At 41.0% G+C, this 27,873-nt stretch overlaps 1 protein-coding gene across 1 annotated transcript; it reads left to right on the forward strand.

Moving 5' to 3' along the window:
• The first annotated feature begins 571 nt into the window (after window positions 1–571).
• slc6a17 (solute carrier family 6 member 17) lies at window positions 572–27,873 on the forward strand. Its single transcript, XM_088921025.1, has 12 exons — window positions 572–721; window positions 8,213–8,685; window positions 11,463–11,620; window positions 14,832–14,958; window positions 17,756–17,937; window positions 19,237–19,347; window positions 21,349–21,590; window positions 21,889–22,081; window positions 22,991–23,183; window positions 23,660–23,819; window positions 25,393–25,555; window positions 25,874–27,873. Exons 2-12 carry the CDS (start codon window positions 8,397–8,399, stop codon window positions 26,243–26,245), a joined length of 2,190 nt encoding a protein of 729 aa, XP_088777151.1. The 5' UTR covers window positions 572–721; window positions 8,213–8,396; the 3' UTR covers window positions 26,246–27,873.

Consider the following 27,873-nt stretch of genomic DNA (forward strand, 5'->3'; position numbering starts at 1 on the left):
GGTAAAAACATGAAGGGTGAAGGTGGGAAAGGTTTATGTAATCTAAAAAAATAGAAAAACGGTAATAGAAAAGGAAACTCGCTGAGAAACGTGTCCTCTCCCACTCTCACCACAGTCTCACCGCTTTTGTAAGAAATATAAATATTCAGCGGTTTATCTCAGGTCTGCGGGAAGAACAATCAAAAGAGGCGACAACCGCTGACGTCTGTTGTCGAGTGAGTCAAACCTGCGTCAGGTTCAGTGTTACTCTTCTGTAATGACCCACCCCCTTATAGGATTCTGGAAATATATATATATAGTCCATATGTCTTGTGCTATGACCTGCAATGGAAAAAAAAACTCTGACGCGCTCCTCTTAAATACACTGGCCTAGATTTAATATTGTATTCATCCCTTTAAAAGAGATATCTTACCGCAAACGTGTTTTCCATGTTAAAAAATAGTTGGGAATAAGTCGAGCTATTATTAGCTATTAATAACCAGGCAATGTGATCAGCCAGGCTTCTGCGTCAGACTCTACGCTCGGCTCTCTGCATGCGAATCGCTGCTGTGATGTTTTTGCATCCTTGTGTGTGCACAGAGACCAGAAGCCAAGCTGATGTCTGTGTGTAAGCAGACTTCTCGCGGAGCCAGCTCGCTCTTTTTCGTTCGTTCTTATTAATTTCCGGCATTATTTCTATATTAACAAATCAGAGGGATAACCTTCCCAGCTACGGATAAGGTAAGGAAGACTTAGGAGAGGAACGATCGCACAGTTTCTTCCACTGTAGCTATACCCGAGTAACCAGCCCGCCTATCATCGCATTTCTTAACGGTGTGTCGCCATCGTTCCGTATTTATGTATTTGTTTCATGTAAAAAAAAAGACATGAAACGATGTCTATTTTAATCTCGGATGTTATTGTCCGGATCTCGCCCCTGTTGCTAAGTAACCAGGGCTCAGCATCACCTTGTCTAAAGAAGTAGTGCTTTCTCCGTGTGCGGAGCCTTATTTAAGAGACTTGTCAATGCGTCTCAGCAGTTGAGCCGTCACGACGATCTTTACTTTTGATCTCTTAATATTACAGATGGGCTGAGCACGGATAGTTGCAAGAAGTATTAGTTTTGAAAGAGCAGCATTATCATCAATGCATCGCGCTTACCGTGATGCTAAAATAGGTTGAGAAACCGCGTAAAACAAGAACACATGCCTTTTATGCAAAGTGCTCGACCGTTGCAATATTTTCCTCTCTCTTTGGGTACATACTGCTGAGTGTATTTGGAATGACATGTCTACCTTTCATTATTAATGAGTTGCGGGCTGGTGTGACCTTGAAGACAATTCACGGTATGCAATGGTGTTTTTGAATCACAGCTGTTAACACGAGGTAACGTGTAAAAGTAAAAGAACATAAGAGAAATATATATGCTAATTATTAACTAAAATGAGTCACTATGATGACGGATCTGTGCTTTTTCGTGACAATCGGACCCCAGAGCGAAGGATAGACTCTTTCGTCACTCGCCGAGCGTGTTCAGCACTGAAGCTCTGGGGTCGGACGACATTATGTCGAGAAGATCCAGGCAGTTATTAAGATGACTGTAAAGTAATCTGTCACAAGCGCATCTACTGTCCCTCTTCGTTTCGTTTAAAAATCCGTGCGCTGTCTTTGGCCTGCAAGTTGTCTCGACAATCCGTTAAGCAGCAGCAGAAATCTTTTGGAGCTACACAGATGCTATTTCACTAGAGAGTGAAGCAAAACATAGTGCAAAAACATTATACTCTCCACATACAATTAATTACACTGTATCCCTTTCAGCACCTCGCCCCACGCGTTTAGTCTTCAGAGTGCCGGGCTCAACACCTCGTTGGGATGGTTAGGGTAATTTACATTAACGTGATGCGCTGAACTGTCTTTTCCATTCAACGCTCAAACACAAAGCCCAAGCCAGCAAGGAGGCCTAGCGTATAGCGCTCGGTACCCCAAACGCATCATTATAACCAGAAGGTTATGGGTTCAGATCCAGCATGAGACCTTCAGATAGCTCCAGGAAAATTACTTTCAGACAGGAAAAATCCTTCACCGTGCACCATCGCGCCTTTGACCTTAAATTAATTAGCCATCGTGCTACACTTCACTTAATTAGGTTATCGTCTTAGTGAAAAGACTATTGCATTACGCCTGTAAATCAATTAGGTAACACGTCCATGAGTTATAATCCCGTTAAAGCTGTCTGATTTACCGTAACCCCAGCACGCACAATAACTGTATAGCGTCCAACACCAAGGGGTAGGAATTTATAGGTCCTCCATTAAATCGAGTAAAGCTGTCATTTCCGAAACTTATTAAGCTGTTGTAGTCTCATAAAATATTAATTGCTGTGCAAGAATATACTTTACAAGCAAAAACACACCACCAAGCCGCCATCTTGGTGCGCTGGGAATTTGACCCAGACTGCAGTCTAGCTTTCAGAAAACACCTGCAGCTTTTTTCAAGTTTCACGGCCTATAACACGACAGATATGCTTGTTCATTACGAACAGAAACGTAGCGTTTTCCTCCAGCTCCCTTGAACCTTGAACAATTAAGTTCCTTACTGCCCATTCAGTAGCATAGTAATCGAAAGGAAAGCTGTACTCCTCATTAAAGACTTACCTTTCTAAAGATTTGAAGTTATTCTAAGATACTTTATTCCAGAATTTGCCGGTGTCATTTTATTATTCGCAAATCCCGAGAAGGACACGTGCCACTTTAAATCTTTGAAGTGACGAACATTTTAACCTTTCCTGAGGTCAGAGGTCATATCCGCTTACTTATTTTCACAACCTCCCTCTCATTTTGGGTCTTTTAAAATTCAGAGGTCACGATATATAATTCCTGTTAGTCTGGAGTGATACGACTAAATAGTATTCTAAAATAATTATAATTATCATTTCTAGTAAATATTTCTATAAATAACATTTGTTTTCACTACATTTTTCAATTTTTGTCTGTTTCATCGAGATCATTACCCTGAATATTTAAGAATATTGCTATGTTGTTTAATTTTACCCGAATTTACAGTTTGTAATATTTCTGTCGCCTTGAAACGATTAAATAAAAAAAAGCATCTAGTATAGTTTGATGATTCTGTACACATTTTAAGTTGAACATTAGCTGCAGCTAGCATTTTTGTTAAAATTGTTTGAAGGATACTGTGCTTCATAACCCTAAGAGATACAATGGAAACCAAAAAAATGTCAACACGTTCTGGTAGATATGTAAAATTCTTTATAAAAGACACAGGATTAAAATGTGACAAAAGCAAATTTTCTTGTAAACTGCATTCCCACATATTTTAGTAAAAAACCTATAAGACAAAATTTAAAGTTCCTTGAATCATCATTGTGTTCAGTATCAATGAAAAATGCTTGAAATATTGAGGCAATGACATTTTTCTTCATCTCAGGGATTTAGAAAGGATTTATGTTTTGAGCAAATGTAATTCTAAATGTGTATTTAGGCCTGGTGTCACCCTTCAGGCTATGAACAATCTTAGCATAATGTTTCACAGCAAGATTATACAGAAGCCCCACTGTTTCCCATCCCTGATATACAGTTGGATGGGGTGGACAGCTGTGATTTGCCTGTGATTGTCTAAACATGTTGCCTGTGCTTGTGCTTAGTTAAGTATTGGTATTAGTAAGGTTAACTCATTATTTTCTGCATTATTAAGTTCTACAACTGTCTGATGTTCAGAGGCTACTGCCCTGTCCACTGATGTGTGGGAAAAAAACGAGAGATAGTGGGGACATAAAATGCCCACTGCATGTGATGTATTTTATAGATTCTCACCAGCAGTAACTGCCATGACCTTTCACTTATAAAATTCAGTTTTTGAAGTTGATGTACTTTTCTGAGGAAGAGGTCAGATTAAGGGGGATCCACTCCTATATCTACTTTTATAAGAAATATTGGGCCTCCTGACATCTCAATTAACTTTTATATAGGGTGTGTGACCTCATTGTTTTCCAGGACCTTCTGTAACGTTTCAAAATAATTGCATTGAGGTTTATCAAATGATAAATGTGTCTTTTGTATTTTAATCAGTTGCCTTACAGGAAAGACTCTCTTGTGATCAACTGCTTGAATATTTTTGCTAAATGCATGTTACTTTGAATGGAATTCAATTATTAGTCAATATATGTAATTCAACTCAATGGAAATGGGCTTTTATTTTCAAGGCACAATTAATCAATGCTGATTTACCAACTAGTTTTGTTTCCAGAAAACAATTTTGATGGTTTTGCCCTGAACAAAAATATAAGAGAGTTTTGAAACAATCTCAGGTCTTTCTCTTCTGCGTTGTCCAATATCGCATTTGGCTCCTCATCAAAGATATATTGCTTTTAGAATGAATCACAATTCAGATGTAAAACAGCCTTTGCAAATCTGAATTCCACAGGTACCAGATCTAACTGTACCTTTTTTTAAAAAGGAGCACTGCCCTTTTCCTCTTATCAACAGAATGGGTGTTTTTTTTGCCTGCTACTTCCACATTATTAAGGATATTACAACATGTGAAAAATGTTGTCTCTGCTTCATTTTGTCCTGACTGGGTCATAGTCCAAAAGTGGTTATTAAGACACATCCTGCTATCTTTGTGCACTGAATGTGTAAGCCTCTCAGCAAATATTCTGTATTCAGCTCTTTGGTAACTGAGCCCACCCCTTAGAAACTCTGGTAATTATTTCTGAATTTATATAATTTCACCAGTGAGGTTAGTTCACAAATTTATGAGAATGATTTGATAATTCAATGTACCAATTGTCATTAAGAAAAATCAACACTGTTTCTGTGATTTTACAAAAAGACAAGAAATCTTCTTAACAATGGGCATGACCACTGAGTGAACAGCTGACTGTCCATCCTCACTTGATTAAGACAGCATTACTTACAAAATTTAATGCCATTCCTCACAATTGAGAGTATTAGCTCATTCTCAGCAGTAGTACTCTAGGACGTGTTTCTGTGAGGGAAGAAGACAATATTCTCAGTACAGGATAAGCCGCGCACACTGAGTGGAATTGGCAAAGCATAATTTTGCAGATTAGGGAGGGAAGTGAGAATTTTGTAAAGCAGGGTTGCCTAGCAACCTGAAAAGATAAAAGTGGAGCATATCCTTCATAAAAGACCCTTGGAATCTGATGTGTTATTTCTTCCACATGCACTCCACCCGGTAAAGTAAAAATAGCTCAGGTATGAGTTGGAACATTACTTTCTTATATTACCAGTTGATATCATACCACAATATTTGTGTGTGATCAGACCCAGTATTTTGGCAGGTAAGGAGGTATATTACACATAGTCATAGTGTGGGGGAAATCTGTGATCCACATGCACAGTGAGTGATGTACCTCTAGGCCTCTGCCTACTACTGACTTCATTACTACTAATTTTCTCCATGATATTCCTGTTTTTACAAATGAGATTCCTGTAGAGTACATTGCTTTGGTGGGAGACTTACAGACAGATTCAAAAGAAACTTGAATCCATCCAATAATTTACCAATTGTAAATTATACACCTGCTAGAAGTTTTTTTTATGTGCCAGCAGTTTTTTCCTCCTTACTTAAATGGAAACAGGGTAATGGTTAACACATGGTTAATAAAGTGTTTTTGGTCAAGGCTCAGATTTTAACATTAATCTAAACGTTATTGATCTAAATATCATATCTAAGCATTAATATAACTCAGAGATTTTCTATTATTTCTGTCAACAATATGAGAGAAGCCCTTTACAATGTGGACCCCAAGTTTTAACATGTTAAGATGTGTCAGAGCAGATTCTCTGCATAAGGGTGCTTATTGTACTCACTACTACACATGGAAGCAGCACATTTTTCTTTGCTTCTATGGTTGCATTGGACAATCATTAAAACCACTAGAGATACCTGGATACTTGTTTGAAAACCACTGGTCCAATGTATTGCCAGGTATGTGTTAAGACTGTTCTGATGTCTTACCAAATCATACACATGTTGACACCATGTCTCTAAATATGAAGAAGCAGGTGATTCATGGGATGAAGCTTTCAGTGCACCCTAGAGAGTGAAGCAATGGATACCAAGCAGGTGATGCTACAGTGTTCAGAGACCCATTACTCACATGGGTGTCCCCAATCCATCAAGGAGGTCATTTTACAGATGCAAAGAAGGTGCAAGATAAACAACATTGATAGGGCCAAGACCAGCTCAGTGTGGCCTGCTATAGACCTGCTGTGATGGGAAAATGCTCTGATTCAGGTTAGAGCATCCCAAAGCCGCAAGCAGGGGTCAATCTGTCTTTTTCTCCATCCAAAAGCTCTGTTGTTCACAAGGCTGCAAACCTTGTTCAGAAGGAACAAGGACTAGGGAGCACATTGCTCATTTTCCCTGCCAAGACCAAGAGATAACTGTTCCTTCTTGAGAAATATACTCCAAAAAAGTAGGTCATATTGTAAATACTGCTGTTCACAGTTTTTTATCTGAAAAGAGCTAAAGATTCATGCAATAAATGTGTATACAGACATATCCCTGTCGTGATCAGACAAAACTTCCAACACAATTAAAATCATTTAAATTAAAATAATTTGGGCACGATCCCCATAAGACAAGCCTTACCCTGCCACATCCTTCTTAAAATGGATTTGATGCCCCTAGTAAATGGGCGTTCAGCAGTGGCATTCAAAGAGATACATTAGGATTACCTTATATGGACCCGTTAATGCAGTTGTTCTAGTTTTTCAACATATCAAAGAAAGAACCTTTTCCTTTTTTACTGGTGATGGATGTCTCATGTTGAATCATTATATATCTAAACATATTTCCTTCATTCACTTTGAGCTAAATAAACAAGAACTACAGAAGAAAGCTATGGCGTTGCTCAAACAATACTGAAAGCCTTTGACACTGGAAAGCTATTTTGCAAATGCAAAATCTCTAGTTTAAAAAACTAATCCAGATTCAGGGGTGGAGATGCACAGCCTAAAGTGTATTGTGGTGTACAGTGTTTAAGCTGAACAGGGGAGTTTAACACTGCAGGAAATGAAACTGAGGACCTGCTAAGCAATTTTGTTTTGAAAGAGCAGATGGCACTTTCCTTGTGGCTGCTGCAAACCAACTGCTCTCTCCTCTCTCTCCACAGCCTGTGTGTGAAGGAACGGCTATCTGTTCTAGTGCAAGGAGGTGGGGGGTAATGAAAACAGTCTGCATATATATTTTGCAGGGGCACCTCTCCTCCCCACTGAGACAAGTCCAGTGCCAGGAGCTGGTTAATGTGCATCATTGCCAAACTATTTGCATGGCTTGAATAGGAGTGGTGAAGACATTGTAGCTGGAGCTCCATGTGCCCACATGGCCATGTCCTTAATCCCAATCCTTTGGGATTCTTTGCTAGATCTAGTAAAGAATCCTGTAGGATACATGTATAAGAGCTGAAAAATCCTGGGCCATAATTCATACAGATGTGTGCAAACAAACTGGAGGTTTACATTTGGAATATTTTTGTCCAGTGAAAGGAACGCAATGGAGTGTTCCCAGTACCATCCTTGGGAGAATAATGTAACCTTTTCTATTTCGTATGGGGATGTACTGGACACACACAGCATCCAACAGGAAATGCAAGATATGCCTCTCTGACTTGGCTAATGCACAGTGAGCAAGGCTGGGGCTGGGAAACTTGGGCACTGTCTAACAGCAGAAAAGTAAAATAAAATACTGTACATCAATGTCAATTTAGGTTCAGTAACATGTGAGTAATCTAAATAGAATGTAAACAATTTAAGACTTAAAAACTCTTTTGGTTGATTGTTGGTACAGAAGCCAGAATTGTAGAAAACACTGATGATACAAAGAAAGATGTATGGAATATGTACAGTAGATATCAGAGGCTGCAGCTCATTCAGACAGCTGTTGGTCACTCAGACATACACACTGTAACAAAACGTTATTTGGAAAGTATTATTATATGAAATGCATATATTTTATGAGCATTCTAGTGCCACAATCAGTTTAAGTTTAATGTTCCCCCTCACCTGACAATGCAATCCCCATACAACACTTTTCCATCCTTGGTATTAACAACACATCTGTGTTCAGCCCCTCATGATGCTGCCACACATTGCCGCCTGTCTGCTGGTTTGTGTAGAAACAATCTGAAGTCTTTCCTTAATGCCTTGTACATTTTCTTTCTTTGTGTTTGTGTTTTTCCAACAGATTACAAGCACAAATACAGACCCAGCAACTGGCACTCTTTAATGTTAGGGAATTTGTCTGCTACTTTCCTCATAATCCACTGGTAGGAAATTGTAAGATCCCGTGTTGCAGTTCTCCTCTGGACTCTTTTGTATTAGGGCTTGTATACATATTTATGAGGGTCTGGTTACCTTAGCTGTCCCAAATGCCTAAGAATAGTAAAGTGACACAGCGGGAGCACAGCAATGAACATGTCACAGAGTCAGTGGCAGACCTCCTGGCTCACGAAGAGCCCCTGGACTACAAGAGCAGTGCCCTGAATGTAGGGGGTGCCGTGCAGCAGAAGGGCAAAGAGACAGACGATACTCTGGAGTCAGCAGAAGAACGCCCTGCCTGGAACAGCAAGCTGCAGTATATCCTGGCACAAGTCGGCTTCTCTGTGGGGCTGGGCAATGTTTGGCGCTTCCCCTACCTGTGCCAAAAGAATGGTGGCGGTGAGTTCAAGATCTTGAGCAGCAATCAATTTTAGGAGAACAGAATATTCAGTCTGTCAGAGTTCACCATCTTCCTGTGTATGGACTGGACAGAACTAAAAAAGTTTTTTTTTTGCTCAGATACAAAACATGTTCTAAATGCCCTAAGCACAAATGAACAACAGGTCAGTTTAAGTGAAAAAAAGCTTTTTAACTTTAGAAACTCTGACACAGTTGAATAAAAAAACAACCTGGAAAAGTTATATGTCAGTTTTTATATGCCTGTTTGGGTTTAGAGAGATGCCACAGTATTATGTCTCACAGAGATAACTTGAAAATGTATTCCTCCTACATAATTCTCTTTGTTTCAAAATGTCCTCTCCATTTTTTATTTTGAATTGAATATTATAATTCAATAAGAAGTTCCTGAGCTTACTTGGAAATGACGACCAGTGTCCAAACTTTTAGATTCGTTTTAAAGGACCGAACAACCGTGTTTCAGTGTTCTTGTTCAGAATTGTAGTAGCATACTCAGGATTCATAGGTCAGCTGAAGAACACTGCATTAGCGCGAGCAGTTTTCACCCAACATTCTGATGGGTGGCACGGTGGTTAATGCTGTTGCTTCTTAACACTTTCCAAGTCTTGGGTTTGGTTGTGGCCTTTGGTGCCATGGGTGTTCTCTGGGTAACCCCATTTCTTCCCACCTTCCAAATACGCAGTAGGTTTTAAACAGTAGGTCACTTTAAGTTGCCTGTGTAACGTGTTCAACGCTGCCCCATCTGGGATTTGATTCACAGCCACCTTCAGTTTCAGAGCTGTGCAGTGCTACAGTGGGACAACGTAATGCTGTCCAGCTCCCGATGGGGTAAGGTCACCTTCAGTAACAGTCTCAGAGCCAAATGAGCTCTTTTATACCTGGAGCAAGGTGCAGTCACTGCCCAGTCCCCAGATGAAAGGGAGCAGGGTGCCACGAAAACATCCTTCTCAAAGTTATTTTTGTACATGTGAAGCAGCAGGAATACTTGGACTCTCCAGCTGTTAGTTCCTGCCAGTGGCCAGTTCTTGTCTGACAGGAACCATCCTTCACCTGCTAATTTGTCCCCTGTTGAGCAATTAAGAGGAGATTAATGGGGGATTGATTTTCAGTGGCAATCTTCCCCTGGTTTCTCTGCTCCCCCAGATGACCCTCCATGCCTGACAGAGAGTCTATCAGCAGTGCAGTGTGCACTATCAGTGCTGACTCAAACTAATGGCGGTAGGCTGCAGGAACATGCTGTTAGACCACAGATTGGGAGATAAAGTGACTGGAAACCAAAGAAAATCATTCTGTCCTTTCTGCTCTTCCCTTTCTTCTTGCCTTTTAAGCAAATTCAATTTGGGGCAACATTGTGGTGTATACAGTGAAGAGGCTAAACTGTAAATCTCCCAACACTTGTAGGACCCAATTCACAAACTGCAGCTGCAGCTCACTGGAAGAGAAGAGGCTCATGGCCCCAATCAGAATCCCTGTTAAAATCCCACTCTAAATCCTAAATCCAGTCTTGGATTTCTAATAGGAATGGCAGAAAAGCAGATCCATACTTCTCTCAAAATGCCTTAGCACTGGTGATAACATGGCCATCTAGGACTGTGACTGTGTGTATGCACTGATCCACTGATGACACTAACACCAGAGGGCTAACAGCTGTGGCTCCTGCTTCACAGATGACAGAAGTCTCTAATTCCTCTTGACAGTCCTGCAGGAGTTCCCACCTCTCTTTCACTGCTTTCAAGCCAGAAGCCCATAATTAGTTTGTAATTGAGGGTTTGGTAAACCGATTCGTGCAAGAGAAGGAGAAACTGCAGACTGCTTGTGGGTGTGTAAAGAAATGGTGGGGAAAATTTTTTTCCTCCAACAGTATCGAAGGGATGAACGGGTAACACTGGAAGGATGAAACAGAATGTTTGCATCCACAGATCAGATTGTGCCCCAATGAATTCCCCCATTTTGTCTCGAAATTCAGCCACAATCATTACACACACTCAATTTTTAAGGTCTAGATTGACAACAGCTTTAACCTACTGTATATTACTTTTATCTCCCCCAGGTACATATTTCAAACAACCATTTGGTTGTATTTTAGATTTCTCATTGTTTAGCATCCTTAAGTAGCAATAAACAATAAAATATTTTCATCACAGCAACTGGAAGCCAAGATGGAAATTGTTTTATCACTATTTTCCCATATGGGGCACCTGTCACTGTTGCTCCATTTGGCCTCAGTGCAGTTTCTCAGACTCCTCTGACTCCTGTGCATATCTATTGTAAAGCACAGGGGGATTAAGTTAGGCACGAAACTGAGTGCAGGAAACCACACCAAAGTACAGATAATAAGCATGCCATGAGAGAAAGTGGAAATGGCTTGAAAAAGTCCCGTAAAGAATTCAGAAGGGGTGATCTGTAAAAAGGCTGTAACAGGTGCAGGGGCAGTAACATGAACAGCAGCTTCCATGCCCTCATAACCCTTTGGTTGCAGGGTATTAAAGGCACTTCATTGCACATCTGCACAGTCTTGACACAGCTCTGCACTGGGGAGCCCTGCCCTTTTAACCTTGTGTTAAGTGCCTCCTGTGCTCAGTCTTACAGTTTAAACGCAAAGAACAAAGGGAACAGTATCGGATTTGAAAGCGACCAGTGAAGCACAGTGACTGGAACAGAAAGGGAGTGAGAATTAAAGGCACTTTATTGCACACTCTCACAAGCCCTGTTCTGGAAGTCCTGCCCTTTAAACCCTGGTCCTCTTCTCCCCTGTGCAGGCGCATACCTGGTCCCGTACTTCATCCTGCTCATCATCATCGGCATTCCGCTTTTCTTCCTGGAGCTGGCGGTGGGGCAGAGGATCCGGCGTGGGAGCATCGGGGTCTGGAACTATGTGTGCCCAAGGCTAGGAGGGATCGGCTTCTCCAGTTTAATAGTAAGTAGGGAATTCTGAAGCAAACCAGCAGGAACACTATGACTTCTACCTACAGGTCTTTCAGAGCTGAAACATGGGAAATGAGGAGGGCAAGAGTTTTGTGTTATACCATGTCCTGAAGGGGTTTTGGAATGACACTGAGTTCCAGGCAAAAGGGCTTTGAGTCTTTTCAGGAGCTCTTTGTCAGAAAGGGAACAAAAATGTAGAAATAACAGAGAATGGTGCATATCTCGTAGTCTGAGAGTTATCGTGAATAATGATGCCTACGAGAAACAGAGCAAACCAGCAGAGAGTTTGTTAGACATTTAAGGTAAAGTTAATAAAAGACATGTCAATCATGACAATTGAATTACAGTACTGAAATCACCATTGTCTAATCACTCAGAAAATCTGTGAATACTGCATTGCTGGTTGGTATTAGCAATGCTGGTTCTTTGGTGATCTTGTTTCTTTTTTACTGTGATGCAAAGCACTCAGGGAATCACATTACAGTTAATGGGCTTGATTCCCCAAAGCCAATTATACTTCTGTTTGCTAGTTTTATATTGATAAGCTTCTGGTGATAAAAAGCTAAAGGCTCATGTTTTTGTGAAGTTACTTTGCAAAGTTAAAGACAGCTACAGACAGGGTTTTATATCAAGGATATTGATATATTTTTCTGCACTGTAGTTCTCTAAATTACATTAAACTCCTATTCCTAGCACTATAGCTTGATTGATTTGAATTCCAAGTGTATATTGAATGCAACCCACTTAACCAGATCCGTGTCCCTGGAACCCGACACAGGATATACTACAAGATCTCCCAAACCGAACCGTAGTGAAGTAGCACTCAAGGGAGCCATCAGTGATTACTGCACTTCTACAGAAAAGATCCCTCCCCATTTTATTCAAAGCTGCTGAGGTGTTTCCAGTAACAGGAGATTTGATGCCACTCCAAATTATTTCAGAGCACGTTTGGCTAAGGATTTGCTACCACTTGAAAAGGGTGTGTGGACCGTTGAAATGAATGATTTCCTGTTTGTTTGAAAGCCATATGGTATTTACTACACTGTAGATTGTCAGGTCAAAATCCAAAATAAACTCTGGTCTGTCTCTTGATTACGGTTAAAGTCTATGTTCTGCCCTATACACAACTACATCTCTCTTAAAAAAAGAGGTCTCACTGTCCACAGCACTGTCTGAACTAATGCTTCAGGTCTGTGGTTGCAAAGACCATTTCTAGATTTTTATAACCTAATAACATTTATAACGGCAATAAAACAATATCATTACAGTATTGCCATGTTATTAAGAAAAGCTTTATTTAATAACTCTAAAAGCTTTGTTGGCAGATTTTTCAATGCTGATAACCTGTTTATTATACATTTACAAAGTGTTGTTTGCAAACACTTTAAACGTCTCCCCACCTGATTAAATTAAGTAAAATACAATCCACTCTAGGTAAGGGTCCCTGTGTATGATTGGGTCCTGGTGTAGTAGCAGTAGTGGATACTGTAGCATTTTCCAGCTGTAGAAACAGCCTCTCAAGTGGAAAATAAATGACAAGGCAGTGGGGAGTGGAGGAGCTATAAATACATCTTAAAAGGATCAGTTTAGAAGCCTCTGAAAGAATAAGCTTCAATAATTTATTGAAAAATCCCCACTCCCAGGCTGTGTAGAGATATTATGCTGTTTTTTCTCCAACCTGGACAAAACATTAAAATAAAACAACAACAAAATAGTGATTCCTTGTCACACCTTACTTTTTAAAATAAAACTGGAGTGAGCTTCAGTATACCTACATTCACAAACTTTGTGTTTAGTAAGCTCCTAATAGAATATATATATACTGTAGTGCAAATGGTATCAAGGTACAGTACCATATATTTTAAACTTACTAGATAAAACTTCATACATTTCCACAAATTCTTAATAGGACAGTAGAAAAGTCAAATTTCTTTCTTTAGAAAAGTAAAATGTCTTTTGTTAAAAAGGAAAGGCAGGTTTATAGTTACTAGAATAATAAAACAGAATGAATAGAAAAACAGAATAGAATTCTTGAGGTTTTGCAAGATCACATATCCCCCAAATGTTCAGATGGAGTAACATAAAAGATAAGTGGCTAGGTAGTGATGTAATTAAGAGAGAGCTCTTAATCAAATATGCAGTATCATCACTTGGTGGAGGTTGGAATGACACTGAGTTCCAGGCAAAAGGGCTTTGACAGTCTTCTCAGGAGCTCTTTGTCAGAAAGAGAACAAAAACGCAGAAATAACAGAGAATGGTGCATATCTCATAGTCTGAGAGTTATCGTGAATAATGATGCCTACGTGAAACGGAGCAGAGAGTATGCAAATATCAAAGTATGCACATCAATTTCCCTACGGGATCAATAAAGTCTTATCTAAATATGCAGCATCATCACTTGGTAGAGGTGTCAAGGGCAAAACTCTTCTCAGTGATGTCCAGCAGTCCACCCAGAGGAGCCATGTGAGGGAACAGTGTGGCAAGATCTAATGTGGACTGACCTGAATTCATTTCTAATAATGAATCACTGAAGTGGGTGGGGTCTCATTATAGAAACAGACAAAAGAGCATATTAGAAAAGCTGTATTCTACATTCTCAAATGCATGGTATTTTTTTAAGATGCAGCACTCGATAAATGGTCCAGCAAATCTAAAAAATCTGATGGTGGCTTTTAGTTTTCCAGGGGATTTTTTGATGTATTTGGGAATGCCATCAGAACTGGTTTAGAACATGAAACTAACAACTACGTGAAATTAACAGTTAACAGTTAACTTCAAAGCCTTTAAATTATTGGTGCCTCCGGTGTGTAGCTAGACACCTCAGTATAAATAAGGGAAAGCCAACTCTAACTGTAATCCTTGCCCTAACCCAAGCTGTGAAGGCGCTTTGCTATAAACGGATGGGTCTTGTGTTGACAAAGACACCATAAGCACAAGGTATGTTGTACATCTTTGTGTCCAGCAGCAAAATGAATGAGAGAAATTGAATGTGATTTCAACCCGTTAAAAGATAAAAGACTATTTCACAAGAGCCACATCCAAGATCCATCCAATGAAGATCATTTTCTTCCAGGTGTAATTGTAACAGTATTTGCAGGGTACGCATATCCAGCTAAGGTCACGTCATGGGCTGAGTGGCAGGCTGTGGGGCTTAGAAACGTGTATTCTTCTTGCTGCAGCACTCATTGTCTTGTTTTCGCCAGGTGTGCGCCTTTGTGGCCCTCTACTACAATGTTATCATTGGCTGGAGCATCTTCTACTTCTTTCAGTCCTTCCAGTACCCACTGCCATGGAACGAGTGCCCACTGAAGAGGAACGGATCGCATGCCAGTGAGTGCCCCGAGCAGCGCTCAGTCTCTACAGAACACTACAGCCCTGCCAAAGCATGGCTTTCATCTGAATTAGTTAGGATAGTTTGCAACAACAATGGCAAAGAAGCAAATAAAACAACTCTCCCACATGCAGATTGTTTCATGAAATGTAATCAGAGTGTGCAGTGCATTCCAAAGTGGTGCTGGAACATATTTCGATGTGTGGTGTCCTTCTGCCTGCCAGCAGAATTCTCATCTTGCCTGGTTTCTCGTTCACTTACAGTGTGTTGGCCCTCAGTTCTAAACACATTTGTTTTCCACTTTGTTTTTGAATATTTTGCAGCTGCCTTTTTTCTTGTTTCTAAGTTACAAAATAAAGTATTACATTTGTAATTAGTCCTTCAGCACCTTGTATTATAAAACAACAAAAGAACTGAGCTGCATAGTTTGAGGGGTTCTGCAACACAGCTAATTCTAACATGATGTTTTACACTTCTTCTAAAGCAGGGGTTCTCAACTGCTGGAGGGCATTTAAGAATCCAATGGGGGGTGTGAGACCTTTTACAGTAATTCAAAATAAGTGCTTTTTTTTTACAGCATTTTACAAGTGGAAACGTTAGGCTCGCCTTCTAATCAAGCTTCTCAAAAAATTCGACATTTTAGTCACAATGCCCCAAACCAGCAAATTATTCTAAAGAAAATTTGAGTTAGCAAAATCTCATAGACAAAGTCTATAATTTAGTTATAAAAACAAATGTGCATCCTGGTCCCATTTTCATCCACCTGTCTGTGTGAATGGATTTTCTACACTTTCAATTTTCAAAAATCAGCACCGCAAATATGCAGCATCAGAGCTTATATTGATCATGTTTGAGGCAAAATCTTAAATAAACTGAAATTCAAATGTGAATTTGGATGATACTTCCTTCAATCTGTATCACAACATTTTTAAGTAAAACTAGTTCTCAACTGATTTAAGATTAAGTTAAAACATAGTAATTAAATAATCATTTAAATTAAATATTTTTTGTTTAAATAAAATTATTATCCAATTCACTAAGGGGGGTAGTGGTTTTGTGTTAACTGAAAGCTGAGCATTGTGTTTCAAAGGCTGAGAACCACTCTTCTACAGCATGGTGCGCAGGGGTTAAATCCTTATTGTGACACAAACAGGCAGTGCCAGACCTAAGGCTTGAAGCAGGAATCCTAGTAAATTGCCTTTAGCTTTAACTATTGTACTACTCAGGTCCATACACTTCTGAACCATGCTTGTCTGCAGGTGTCAAGAGCCTTGGTCTGTCCGTGTTGCAATGTCCTCCAAAGAAACTATTTCCACTCTGTTTGTTCTGTGCTCTTGCAATTTAAAGCCACTTGATGACCATTTTCCTTTTTCAAATTTTAATAACAATTGGAGCCCTTAAGGGGCAACTTTGAAGGGCTTCCAAAATGAAATGATTTTATTTCTGCCCATGTGTTGTAATGCTTGTGATTCACATAAACCTGGAAGAAAGCAGGCATTTGTGCAGCAACAGATGTCTCTTAAAATGCTGGCAAGTGTATTTTACATAAAACCACAATATTTTTTGTGCTAGGATTAAACCTGGATGCAATGTGAAGGTTTTGCTGCTAATGGCGATATACAAAAGATGTTTGCCCACTTTCCATAAGACATGAATGTTAATTTATCCCAGTAGTACTCCCTAAGCAATACACATATAAGTGCTTATGGTTTTTGTTCTGTACAAAATCAAATCAAATTCCCTGATGGTTCAGGGAAGAACAACGAGTTCTGAGTTCTCAGGCCCTGGTAAATGCTCTTAGATTTTCAGTCACAACAAAGTCTTCTGAAAGAACATGAAAATGGAAAGATGTTCTTTTCAGAATCATTAAATTTCCTTCCATCTGGGGTCAGAATAGTTTGAATATATCACCTTCTAGACCGAGGCATAAAATAAGAGATCTCCTGATACTCAGTGATAGAAGGATGTGAGTATTTAGGCTCCTCCGGGTTCAAGCTGATTCTGTAGGTCTGGTCTGTGCTGTAGAGAAAGGGCGTGAAGGCTGGCAGTCCTGCTTTTACCCACTGATACTGTGTATCTGGATTGAAAAGCTGTTTTCTCACCTCTGCTAGTGTCAAAGCACATGACAGGCTCACTCCCTGGAATAAGATACTCGTCACTGTCGCCTCACCAGCGCAGCAGTCCGAGCATTGTGATATCATGGCCATAGGCTCATGGATATGACAGATGGGCACGGTAAAGCAGTACAGCTAAACAAAGCTCAGTGCAGTCACAGGAGGTGGTGTGATCGGGCCTGCTCCAAGAGCTTACCCCCCCCACACTCCCCCAAGGATGCTGCTGGGCCCACCTCTCAAAATAACGGAAAAAATGCTTCATATGGTTACTTTATGGCTGGAATGAATAAAACAAGAAAAGGGGGTGTCCTTTCAAGTATTCAGAAAATGAATGAGGAGAAACCCCACTAGACAGCAGTCTCACCACCACTAAAGGACTTATTAGCCCCCACCCAGCATCATCCCCTGTGGCTGGAGATGAGCCAGATGCTGATGTATTAAACAGCACCATACAGCAGTCATCACCAAATCCATATTTAAACATGCTAAAAGTCCTTTGGTATTTACAGTATTGTAATAAACAAAATGCACTTAGCTTGTTTTTATGCTCAAGTAAAATGACCAGGCCTTGCAAGACAGTGCTGAGGAAGAAGCCAGCCATGTCTATATGGCTCAGGCATGTGTTTCATCACCTTATTTCATCCCTGTCCCTTTCCATTCCTGTCTTTCCTTCTGTCTACAGTCGTGGAGCCTGAGTGTGAAAAGAGCTCAGCTACCACTTACTTCTGGTACCGCCAAACACTGAACATCTCCAGCTCTATCTCAGACAGTGGGGGTCTCAACTGGAAGATGACTGTTTCTCTACTGGCAGCATGGTGTATCGTGTGTCTGGCTGTCATTAAGGGCATCCAGTCCTCAGGAAAGGTGAGCAGAACTGGTATCAGACCACTATAACCTGTTAGCAGAGTGGTGGGCTAGCATTTCTTCACTGGTTGTAGAGTGTGATGGTCGAAATGCTCGAATAAGTCATTTGACAAAGTGCAACCAATAAAATGAAAACGGAAGCTGAAAATGAGAAAAGGGGGGGGGTAATTAAATTTTTAAGATAAGAAAAAGCACTCTATCATGAGGTTTTAGCTCTAGTGAAATGTAATCTATTTGAATGTCTTTCCTTAAAAGCAATTTCTGCAAGTTAACAGACACTAGTGAGATTGCATCTCAGCCTCCATCCAACTTGCATGACAGATATTTAACTTGCAGTGAAATCTAGCAGCTGTTCTTCATGCCTGAAGAACAATAATTTGAGCATCTAGGACATCAGCAGACGTCCGCACCTGTCACACCTGAGAGCACTTAGTCATATATTTCCAGATGACCTCCATCACTGGACACTTGCAAACCGTGTAAGTAGGTACTGAATACCTGCTGGCTTGGTTCTAGTATGACAGAGGGGGTTCTCTCCTCATATAGACCCATTAGTATGGTATTGAGTGTATTCTATGTGCAAACTCTAACTGGATTAGCTGGTGTGCTAGGTTTACAAAGGAAGTGGAAATACTATCCTTTACCGTATTCTAAGCAGGACTACCATCCGAGTCTATGATGTAATTACAATGGCACCAATTGCAAAATAGCAGGCTCAAATACAACGGTATGTGCTGTGAACCTGTTGAGGGAAAACTGAACACTTTCACTTTGTTTTTGGAGGGGTAATTTTAACACACCAGCTGTTCTGCAGAAACTGAATAGGGCAACATGATTTAAACAAGCAGCCCTGTCCATGTCTCTGCCCAGAAGGCCATGGTTGCTTGAGGCATGCAGAGCGCCACCTAGGAAGCACATAGGGAACTGGTGTGGATCCAAGCCCCTGTCACCAGGGGAAGGCTGATGAGCCTCCTGCGGCTCTGCTACCACAACGAAGGGAAAGCCACACTGTTTTCTGGAAGCATGTGGGCCAAATTTGTACTGTTTAATCCCCCCGGCCCACATTTCTGTGGTAGGAAAAGCACTGATGTTTTGACAGATGTTATGCTCATTGAATACTAAACAGATGACAAAAAAATTCTAATTCTCCCATGGAGAGCAGTGTGTTATAGTTTGGTTCAATTTACATAATCACCAGCCCTGGCAGAATCTGTTCAGAAACTAATTCCTTTTTAAATATGTCAAAGCTGGATGCTTTGATGTGATCTTACTGTAGTAATCAGTCTATCCCTCTCTCAGGTGATGTATTTCAGTTCCCTGTTCCCCTACGTGGTGCTGATCTGTTTCCTGGTGCGGGGACTGCTGCTGCGTGGGGCTGTGGATGGCATCGCACACATGTTCACTCCCAAGGTCAGAAACACAGCAGAAAGCCATGTCATTATCACATTTTCACATACTGTACTAATACACAAATGTCTGACCTCTGCCTAAATGATCCAGTTAGTATCTTGCTGTAGTTACCTTGCTACAGCTCTTTTGAGAGCATAGCATCAGGTACAGAAAATAATCTACTGCTACATAAACTGATATCTACATCCACTATCAGACAAATGGGCAGTCCTGTTAAGGGTCACGGAAATCCAGAGGCTGTCCTGGATACAGAGGGTGCAAGACAGGGCTAGATTGTGGATGGAACACTGTTCTATTGCAGGGTTCACACATACGTACACTGAGGGAAAAATTTGTAAAACAAATTAACCTAGTCAGCGTGTCTTTGAGGTGAGAGGAAACCGTAGCATCCGGAGAAAGCCCACATGAACATGATGAGAATATGCTAACTCTGCACAGTAGGAGCTCCAGTCTGAAGTCGAACCCAGGACCCCAAAAATGTGAAGAGAACAGTACTAACATCAACGTCACCATATCCCCCACTATTTAAATATTTATAATCCCCTTACAGTCAGAACTCAAGAGTCACGTGTTTACATTTGTTTTACTTCTGCGGATTTGCAATCTGTGCCAAAAATGCAGGATCTACTGCACAATCCGTCATTGAGCTCTGGAGGCTTCTGCACAGTCCCAGCAGAAACGATGGATGCTGTCTCCCTCTAGTGGAGCCTTTTCACATCTTTCAGCCACTTTCCATTCCTCTCTGTGGAAGCACTTCTACTGAGCCACTGACGCTCATTTCTAAGCGAACTGTCATCCAGGTGAAAGGAGACAGTGGTTTTCAAGGATCGGAACTGAGATCGTCTGTAGGAAGAGCCAGGCCTTGAGTGTCATCATATCCTGCCTAGTGGTTTTTGTTTAGATCATTCATTCATAATCCTCATTCATCGTTAGAGCTGCATGACACCATTATTCAATTTTGGGATTGTGTTTCCTGGGAGGGTTAGTAGAGAGGCACCAATTGAGGGGATTAACATTTCAAGTTTAAGATCATCAGCAAGCATTCACATTGATAAATTAGCACAGTATGGGAAGAGATGACAGCTCACCCGCTGAGAGAGGAAAGGAATTCCCAAACATCATCATGCCTTCAGGTTTTATTCACAGGTCCCAATACACTGAAAACATTATTTTACTTTAAACAGTAACCCTGACTCAAGAGCACAGTTAGTACTGCCTAGCAACAAAAAATCAATGCACAAACTCTCCTCATTCAATTCTATCCTTCCTATCCACCCACCTATCCTTTATGAGAAAGTTGCTTATCCTGTTGAGGATTACAGAAAGCCAGAGCACTTCCTCAAAGCACAGCAGACCGTCTCAGGGCCATGTAGAAATGGACAATACAGAACAGCCAATGCAGCCTAGGCAGATGTCTTCGGGAGGAAACTCACACAAACACAAGCGGAATAGCAGGTTCCAGACAGACAAACATCCAAGGCTGGAATTGAATACAGGGCTCTGGAGTTGTGTGGCAGCGGTGTGAGGCTCTACACCATCGTGATGCCTCGCTCCATCTACTGCATATAATCAAATTATTATACTGTGCAATAAGGTCATTATAGCCAGTTTAGGGCTGGAATTGAAGCTCCAATGGAGAAGACTGAGATGATAGTAAAGAAAATTGCAACTTTCACAATGCCAATAACAACAATAAAGGACATTGTGAATTAAGAAAGTAATACTAGTTCCATCTTTATTATTTTTGCTAGCATTGCCTCATAATATCTATATACGCAAATTAGAACGCATCTGGTGGAATTCAAAAGTTCATTTGCAAAATGTAGAGCTTTGTTTTGGGAAAGCAGGTCATATTATGTCAAATTCATTTTAACGTGAGACCACTCCTGACAGGGGTTTCCTAATTAAATGCATGAAACTTTGTAGAAACGTGTTCTCGTCCTTCCTACCGTCACCACTATCTCTCCCATCCTTCTCTTAACCTTGTCCCTCCTCTCTCAGCTTGAAAAGATGCTGGAGCCCCAGGTGTGGCGAGAAGCAGCCACCCAGGTCTTCTTTGCCCTGGGGCTTGGCTTCGGTGGGGTCATCGCCTTCTCCAGCTACAACAAGCAGGACAACAACTGTCACTTTGATGCTGCGCTGGTCGCCATTATCAACTTCATCACCTCTGTGTTGGCCACACTGGTGGTCTTCGCAGTGCTGGGCTTCAAGGCCAACATCATGAACGAGAAGTGTGTTGTTGAGTGAGTACTGATCGCCACACGCACAAAGGTAGCAGAGCCCAACAATGCAGCTCGACACATACACTGTAGACACATTCCCTCTTTAAGCAGGTCTCCACACTTACCAGTCTCAATTTTCCAGTCTCCCTGGGATGTAAAATATGCATCCCTTAAACTTCTTAAAACCTTAAAATGTTTTAGGAAACCACATTCCAAGCCAACACCATGTCTTTGGAAATACCTAAAAAGATTTCTGAACAAATGCCATTATACTTGGACTTTGATGGCAAAAAATCCACTCTTTGTCTCTACACTGCAGGAATGCAGAAAAAATCCTGGGTTACCTAAACTCCAATGTGCTAAGCCACGACCTCATCCCACCCCACGTCAACTTCTCCCACCTGACATCAGCTGACTACGCAGAGATGTATGGTGTGATAAAGACTGTGCGTGAGGACGGCTTTGAGCAGCTGGGTCTGGACGCCTGCCTGCTGGAAGATGAGCTCAACAAAGTAAGCTTTCTCCACATTTTGCTTAATATGTTAACATTTTAATGAAAGACTACATCTTCTTTCCTTTGGAACATGACCTCAGAATGGATTGTCCACGCAGCATCAAGTGGAAAACAGATCATGTCAAATGTTTTAACTCTGTCCTGACCAGGGTAACATGTCCTGCATCATGTTATATTGCTAGAGGGCACAAATTCATCTTCTGGGGCACAGATGACTGTTTGCAATGATTTACTCAATAATGAGGAATGTGTGCAAGTCTGAGAGAGCTGAGGAAATACAGTAGTATTATAAAATACAACAATATCTCTGGGAGGCAGGGGTTCTGCAAGCCCCAGGCATGCTTTTTCTAGCATTATTTATAAAACTCAGTGGAGCAAGAGACATAAGTGGATCAATACTGACAGGGCTAGACTCTTTATAGTGTCTTATAGGCTGCTCAACAGACCTGATACAGTCTTTGATGGAAAAAATTGAAAAACAATTGTGTGCAATATAGGACACCACGTTAAAAACAAGAAACTGTGAAATCAGTTCATAGAAGAGCAACCAATCTATTCTGAGCTTTAAAGAAATGCCCTACAATGACAAGACTAAATAAATGAATCTTTTTAGAGCTGAGAAAAGACAACGACAGGGAATCTAATTAAAGCAATAAAAACCCTCAAAGTGACTAACAAAGTCAAACCAATGGACTTCTTCAGAATTAACAGTGAAACATGAATGAAGTGGAGATGTTGAAGTGTATTTTAAAACTAAGATCGGAAAGCAGTTTTTCACATGAGCTATGCAGCCAGTTATTGAACCTGAGAATTTCAGTTCTTACTTACTAGGAATTAAATGGGGTTCCTCTCTTGTGTAACCTTGGCCATGTTCTTATGTTCTCTTTCTTGTACTTGCTCTGCACAGGCAGTGCAGGGCACAGGTCTGGCCTTCATCGCTTTCACGGAGGCCATGACTCATTTCCCTGCCTCTCCGCTCTGGTCTGCCTTGTTCTTCTTCATGCTCATCAACCTGGGCCTTGGCAGCATGATTGGCAACATGGAGGGTATCACCACACCCATGGTGGACACGTTCAAAGTGCGTAAGGAAATCTTCACAGGTGAGATACAAGAAACTTCCTTTAGTACAATTTTCCACACATGCTAGGACCAATGTTCTATCAAATCAGATGCAAACCAGGAGGACTTTAACTTCACAAACATGGCGTCATAGAAAGCTGCCTCTCTAAATATCCATGCTGACAACTCTGCATCCTGACAAAGCTTCAGAACATCCACGATTGGCATTTTTCCTCAGTTACTGTTCATCATTATTTTTGTAAAGATTAAAAACGAGCACAATTTGGGTTCCTTAAGTCCACATTTTACCTGATTCAGCCAGGAGGAGGTTAGTTCTGATTTTTAAATCCAGCTTGGTTTTTAGTTTTATTTTTAGATGCTCTTTAAGTTGCTTCACTAGACAAGTAACTCTCTCAGGTTAAAATGAAAATGTTGCACGCCTGTAGAAGCTGGTTATTCCTAGTGTCCTCCCCAACATTAACCATACCACTCATCCTTCTTTTCCTCTCTTATCCAGTTTCTTGCTGTCTTGGGGCCTTTTTCTTTGGGCTGATTTTTGTCCAGCGTTCAGGGAATTATTTCGTCACCATGTTTGATGATTATTCAGCTGGGCTGCCGCTGACCATCGTTGTAATTCTGGAAAACATCTCTGTTGCTTGGATTTATGGGACCAAGAGGTAGGTTGAGGGGTCTAGGAGTTGTTCACAAACCTAGTCAAAGTCATTCATGCAACCCCAAGAGAAAATGAAAAGTATAAAAAATAATTTCATTTTTTTTGTGCACTGTAGTTCCAGAAATCATGTTTCTCCAGAAATGTGCACATTAAGCACTGTTATTATGGTTTATTCAAAAACAACTAACAGAGACCATAATTAACAGTGTTTAACAAACCAATGGCGTGGTCAGTTGCACTAGGAAATCAATTTAGAGTTTAATCTAAAGGACAGCACAATAAGGCTACAGGCTTAGTTGAGCCAGTATACGGTACGGTTACGACCCCATGTGTCCAGGGGTAAAGGGGTGTAACACTTAGGATGGCTTTGGATGCAGGTGGGTTTCTGGTGAGGGACTTAGGAAGCATGACAAGTTTGGTGTAAAAGTGATTTTAAAAAAAAGTGAATAAGTGACTGGTACGTATACAGGACACAATAACACACAGGGAAAAGAAACTTGAGCCGTGCCAAAGGGACAGAAAACGACAAAACCAAACGGATCTAGCTAATACAGTGAGGACTAACCTAACTAACCCAAACAAACAGAAATCAATAGGGTCTTCGGCGTCTTCATGCGCCTTAACCTCCCTAGACTGAACTAACCAGAACCACAATACACGTAGTGCGTCTAGACAAAAACAAACCTACGTGTGCACAATGCAACCCGACGACCTTCCCTACACCTTTTCCCCGGTGTACAACAAGTTCAGTTAACAATAACACGACACGAGTGAACCAATTGCACGATTATGGGAAAACGGGTAATACCGAAGAAAATACACGAACAAGGAATAGGGTAACAAATGAGCACAAGCAAGGTAAAAAGGAAAGTAACAAATGCGGGCAAGGTAATAACAAAACAAACAAAGGAACGAACACGAGCCGAAGCAAACCGAAGTTGAGCAAAAAGCTTGACCGAAGTCGAAAGCTGAAAAGCCGAAAAGCTCTTAAGCTCAGACCTCGGTATTTAAACTGTAGATCTTGGGTTCTGATTGGCCGGGAGTTAGTTGATGACGTCACAACTGCAGCAATGGTGTAATGATGGCCCAATGGGGGAGGGTACATGTATACAGGAAGCGAAAAAAAAAACACTGACACGCACGGGGACGTAACAGTAACATTAGTGGAAGAATTGGGTCTTGAACTGTTCACAACTCCTGCTTTAACCACTGAAGTACCTAGACACTGCACACAACACCTATGCTTTTTGCAATAAGAATGCCTTATTTTCAATTACAGTACTAGTACTATATCTAAATCTCTTGGCCTGACAGCTCCTTTACAGTTTCAGTCCTCTCTATGGATTTAGTGCTAAAGTTCTGGAGTTTACTGTAAATGTAAATGTAAATGTCCTCTGACTATATAACACTTTGCCCATAGCATTATGGCCAGGTGCCATCAGAACAAATAAGTTACTGCTCAATGCAGAATGTAAAATAGACCATACAATCTTGGCAAAAACTGGTATTTCTGATTGAGATTTCTGTGAGCTTCCCAGTGGTCTAAGCTTCTTTCTTCCATTGTTTCTGGCTGACAGGTTCATGCAGGATCTGACGGACATGCTCGGCTTTCGTCCCTATAGCTTCTACTTCTACATGTGGAAGTATGTCTCCCCAATATGCCTCTGTGTGCTCGTCATGGCCACCATCATAGAGATGGCGATCAGTCCCCCAGGGTACAACGCCTGGATCCAGGAGCTGGTCAGTGCTGATCTGAACACCTTACTTCAACCAGAAAAGACAAATTCCAATATTCTACTTTTCTTCTGCAAATTTGTCATTTTATTTTTAGTTATGGGTTGGTGTAAATATGGGGATTCTGTATTAGTCACAATAATAATGTAACTGAGTAAATATTTCAAATATCGCAACACCAGCTTCTTTTCAAGTTCTGACAAATAGATATGAAGTTTAGTTCATTTCCAACACCTTTTCATACTCTCTTTTTCTTGAAAACAATGCTTTTTTACTCTTTCCCATGCCTCACTCTCTCTCACTCCCTGCTCTGAAACCTTCCAGGCGATTGAACGCTTCCAGGGCTACCCTCCCTGGGCACTGGCCATGTGTTTCACCCTGATCGCGGTGGCTATGCTGCCCCTCCCCATCGTCTTCATCGCCCGGCAGTTCAACCTAGTGTCGGATGGCTCCAACAAACTGTCCGTCTCCTACAAGAAGGGCTGCATGATGAAGGACATGTCCAACCTGGAGGACAACGACGAGACCCGCTTCATCCTCAGCAAGAACCCCAGTGAGGCGCCTTCCCCCATGCCTACTCACCGGTCTTATCTGGGGCCCGGAAGCACCTCTCCTCTGGAGATGACCAGTGCTGTGCCCAACAGCCGCTACGGCACGGGCTACCTGATGGCCACCACACCCGAGTCCGAGCTATGATTCCCACAGGCAGGTCAGCTTCTTCCTTACAAACAGTACCACCATGCCATAGGGTTCCTCATACCTTAACCACAGACACTAACTTGTAGTTGAAGAGAAGACCTCAAAACCTGCAGCCAAGGGCCTGTCTCTCTCTCTTTCTCTCTCTCTCTCTCTGCCTTAGCAGCTTCGTGGAGTAAATCTTTAAAAAGTCTAGATTAAGGCTGTACCTAAACTGAGAGAGTTGTGTGCAACTCTGCTCCTCACTGTCTAGAATCCTTTTGTGTTTGTGGGGATCTATCAACTGGTAACTGCTTTAAACCTGCAAGTAAAATGCTAATTAGATCCACTTAGCTCCAAGTAAGAAACGTGACAGATCACATCACCCAAAAAGGCAGTGAAGAATAGGATTGGTTAAAAAAATGACAGAAAGAGAGAGACAGGTAAGCTAATGGGAAGCTAAGGTTTTTGTGCTGTACTGGTTCATCTTCAACCCAGGTTAGAATTAAATCACACCGTTCCTGATAGGCTTCAACTGCAATGTCAAGCCAGTGTAGTACAGGTTAAGGTGTCTGAAACACTACAATGCTTTACACTGGACATGATCCAAAACAATAATGCAGTAAATTTTTGTAAGGGTAGCTGAAGCAGAAGAGGGCCAAAAAGCAGATTATGGAAGAAAAGAGGATGTTTAAATCCTGTTTTCTTTTTCCCACAAACTAAAGCTGTAATATACAGTAGAGTAGGTAGGAAAGTATGTGTTATATAGTAGGAGACTCAGATAAAAGCGGCTTTTGCTTTTCTATTCTGCTTCTGGGAAAAGCTTCATTAAGTTGCCCCATCGAGCTAAAATATTTTTTAGAAGACAGGCCTGATTGTGAAGGAAAGCATATGGAGTGTTAATGTGCTGTCTTCCACAGTGACAATTCTTTTCCAAATATCTGTTTTTCAGTACCTGTCTAAAAATGCAATTCAGGTTTCCATCCATCCATCTAACACCTCTCCTGGGTTCACATTCACAAGAAATAAAGTATTTGGCCTTTAACAGTACCTGGTTATCAAGGAGCCTGGCCTTCCTTATTAAGGCCTAAGCTGCAAGCTAAAAGTCTTGAAGCATGTTGACTGATCATTAGAAAGCACAGGCAAAGGCTGTCTATACTGGAAAACATTAAAGTCAAAGAATCTCTAGATTTACATAGGTTTCATGATTTAACACCAGCTGTCATTCTAGACAACCGTGCAGGTTTTGTGGGGAGATCAAACATCACACACAAGAACTAATTAATTTTAGAGCATTTTAGTATAGTAGTCTAGCATGTCAACTCTTCTCTTGGAGAACTTTTTGGACGTGATCTGCAGTGTCATGTCTATTAAATCCTGCTGTCTTCCTCTGGTTGGTGGTAAGGGCACTGCTATTCTCTGGATACAGACGTCCTGCACAACAGCATCTCAAACCCTGTTAAGTAGTAGTTGCACTTTGACACAATATGGAGACAAGTCAGCCACAGAAAAAGCAGCATGAATGCCAGGACAGGAAAATTAGGAACACTATTGACTACTGTGCAAACCATTTCAAGCAATCTTGTTGGAATAATGTCTGCAGACATATGGAGTCATTAAAATACATAATTAAAAAACAGATTTAAATA

The sequence above is a fragment of the Atractosteus spatula genome, chromosome 7, assembly GCF_055471065.1.
Source record: "Atractosteus spatula isolate fAtrSpa1 chromosome 7, fAtrSpa1.hap1, whole genome shotgun sequence".
Classification (NCBI taxonomy): domain Eukaryota; kingdom Metazoa; phylum Chordata; class Actinopteri; order Semionotiformes; family Lepisosteidae; genus Atractosteus; species Atractosteus spatula.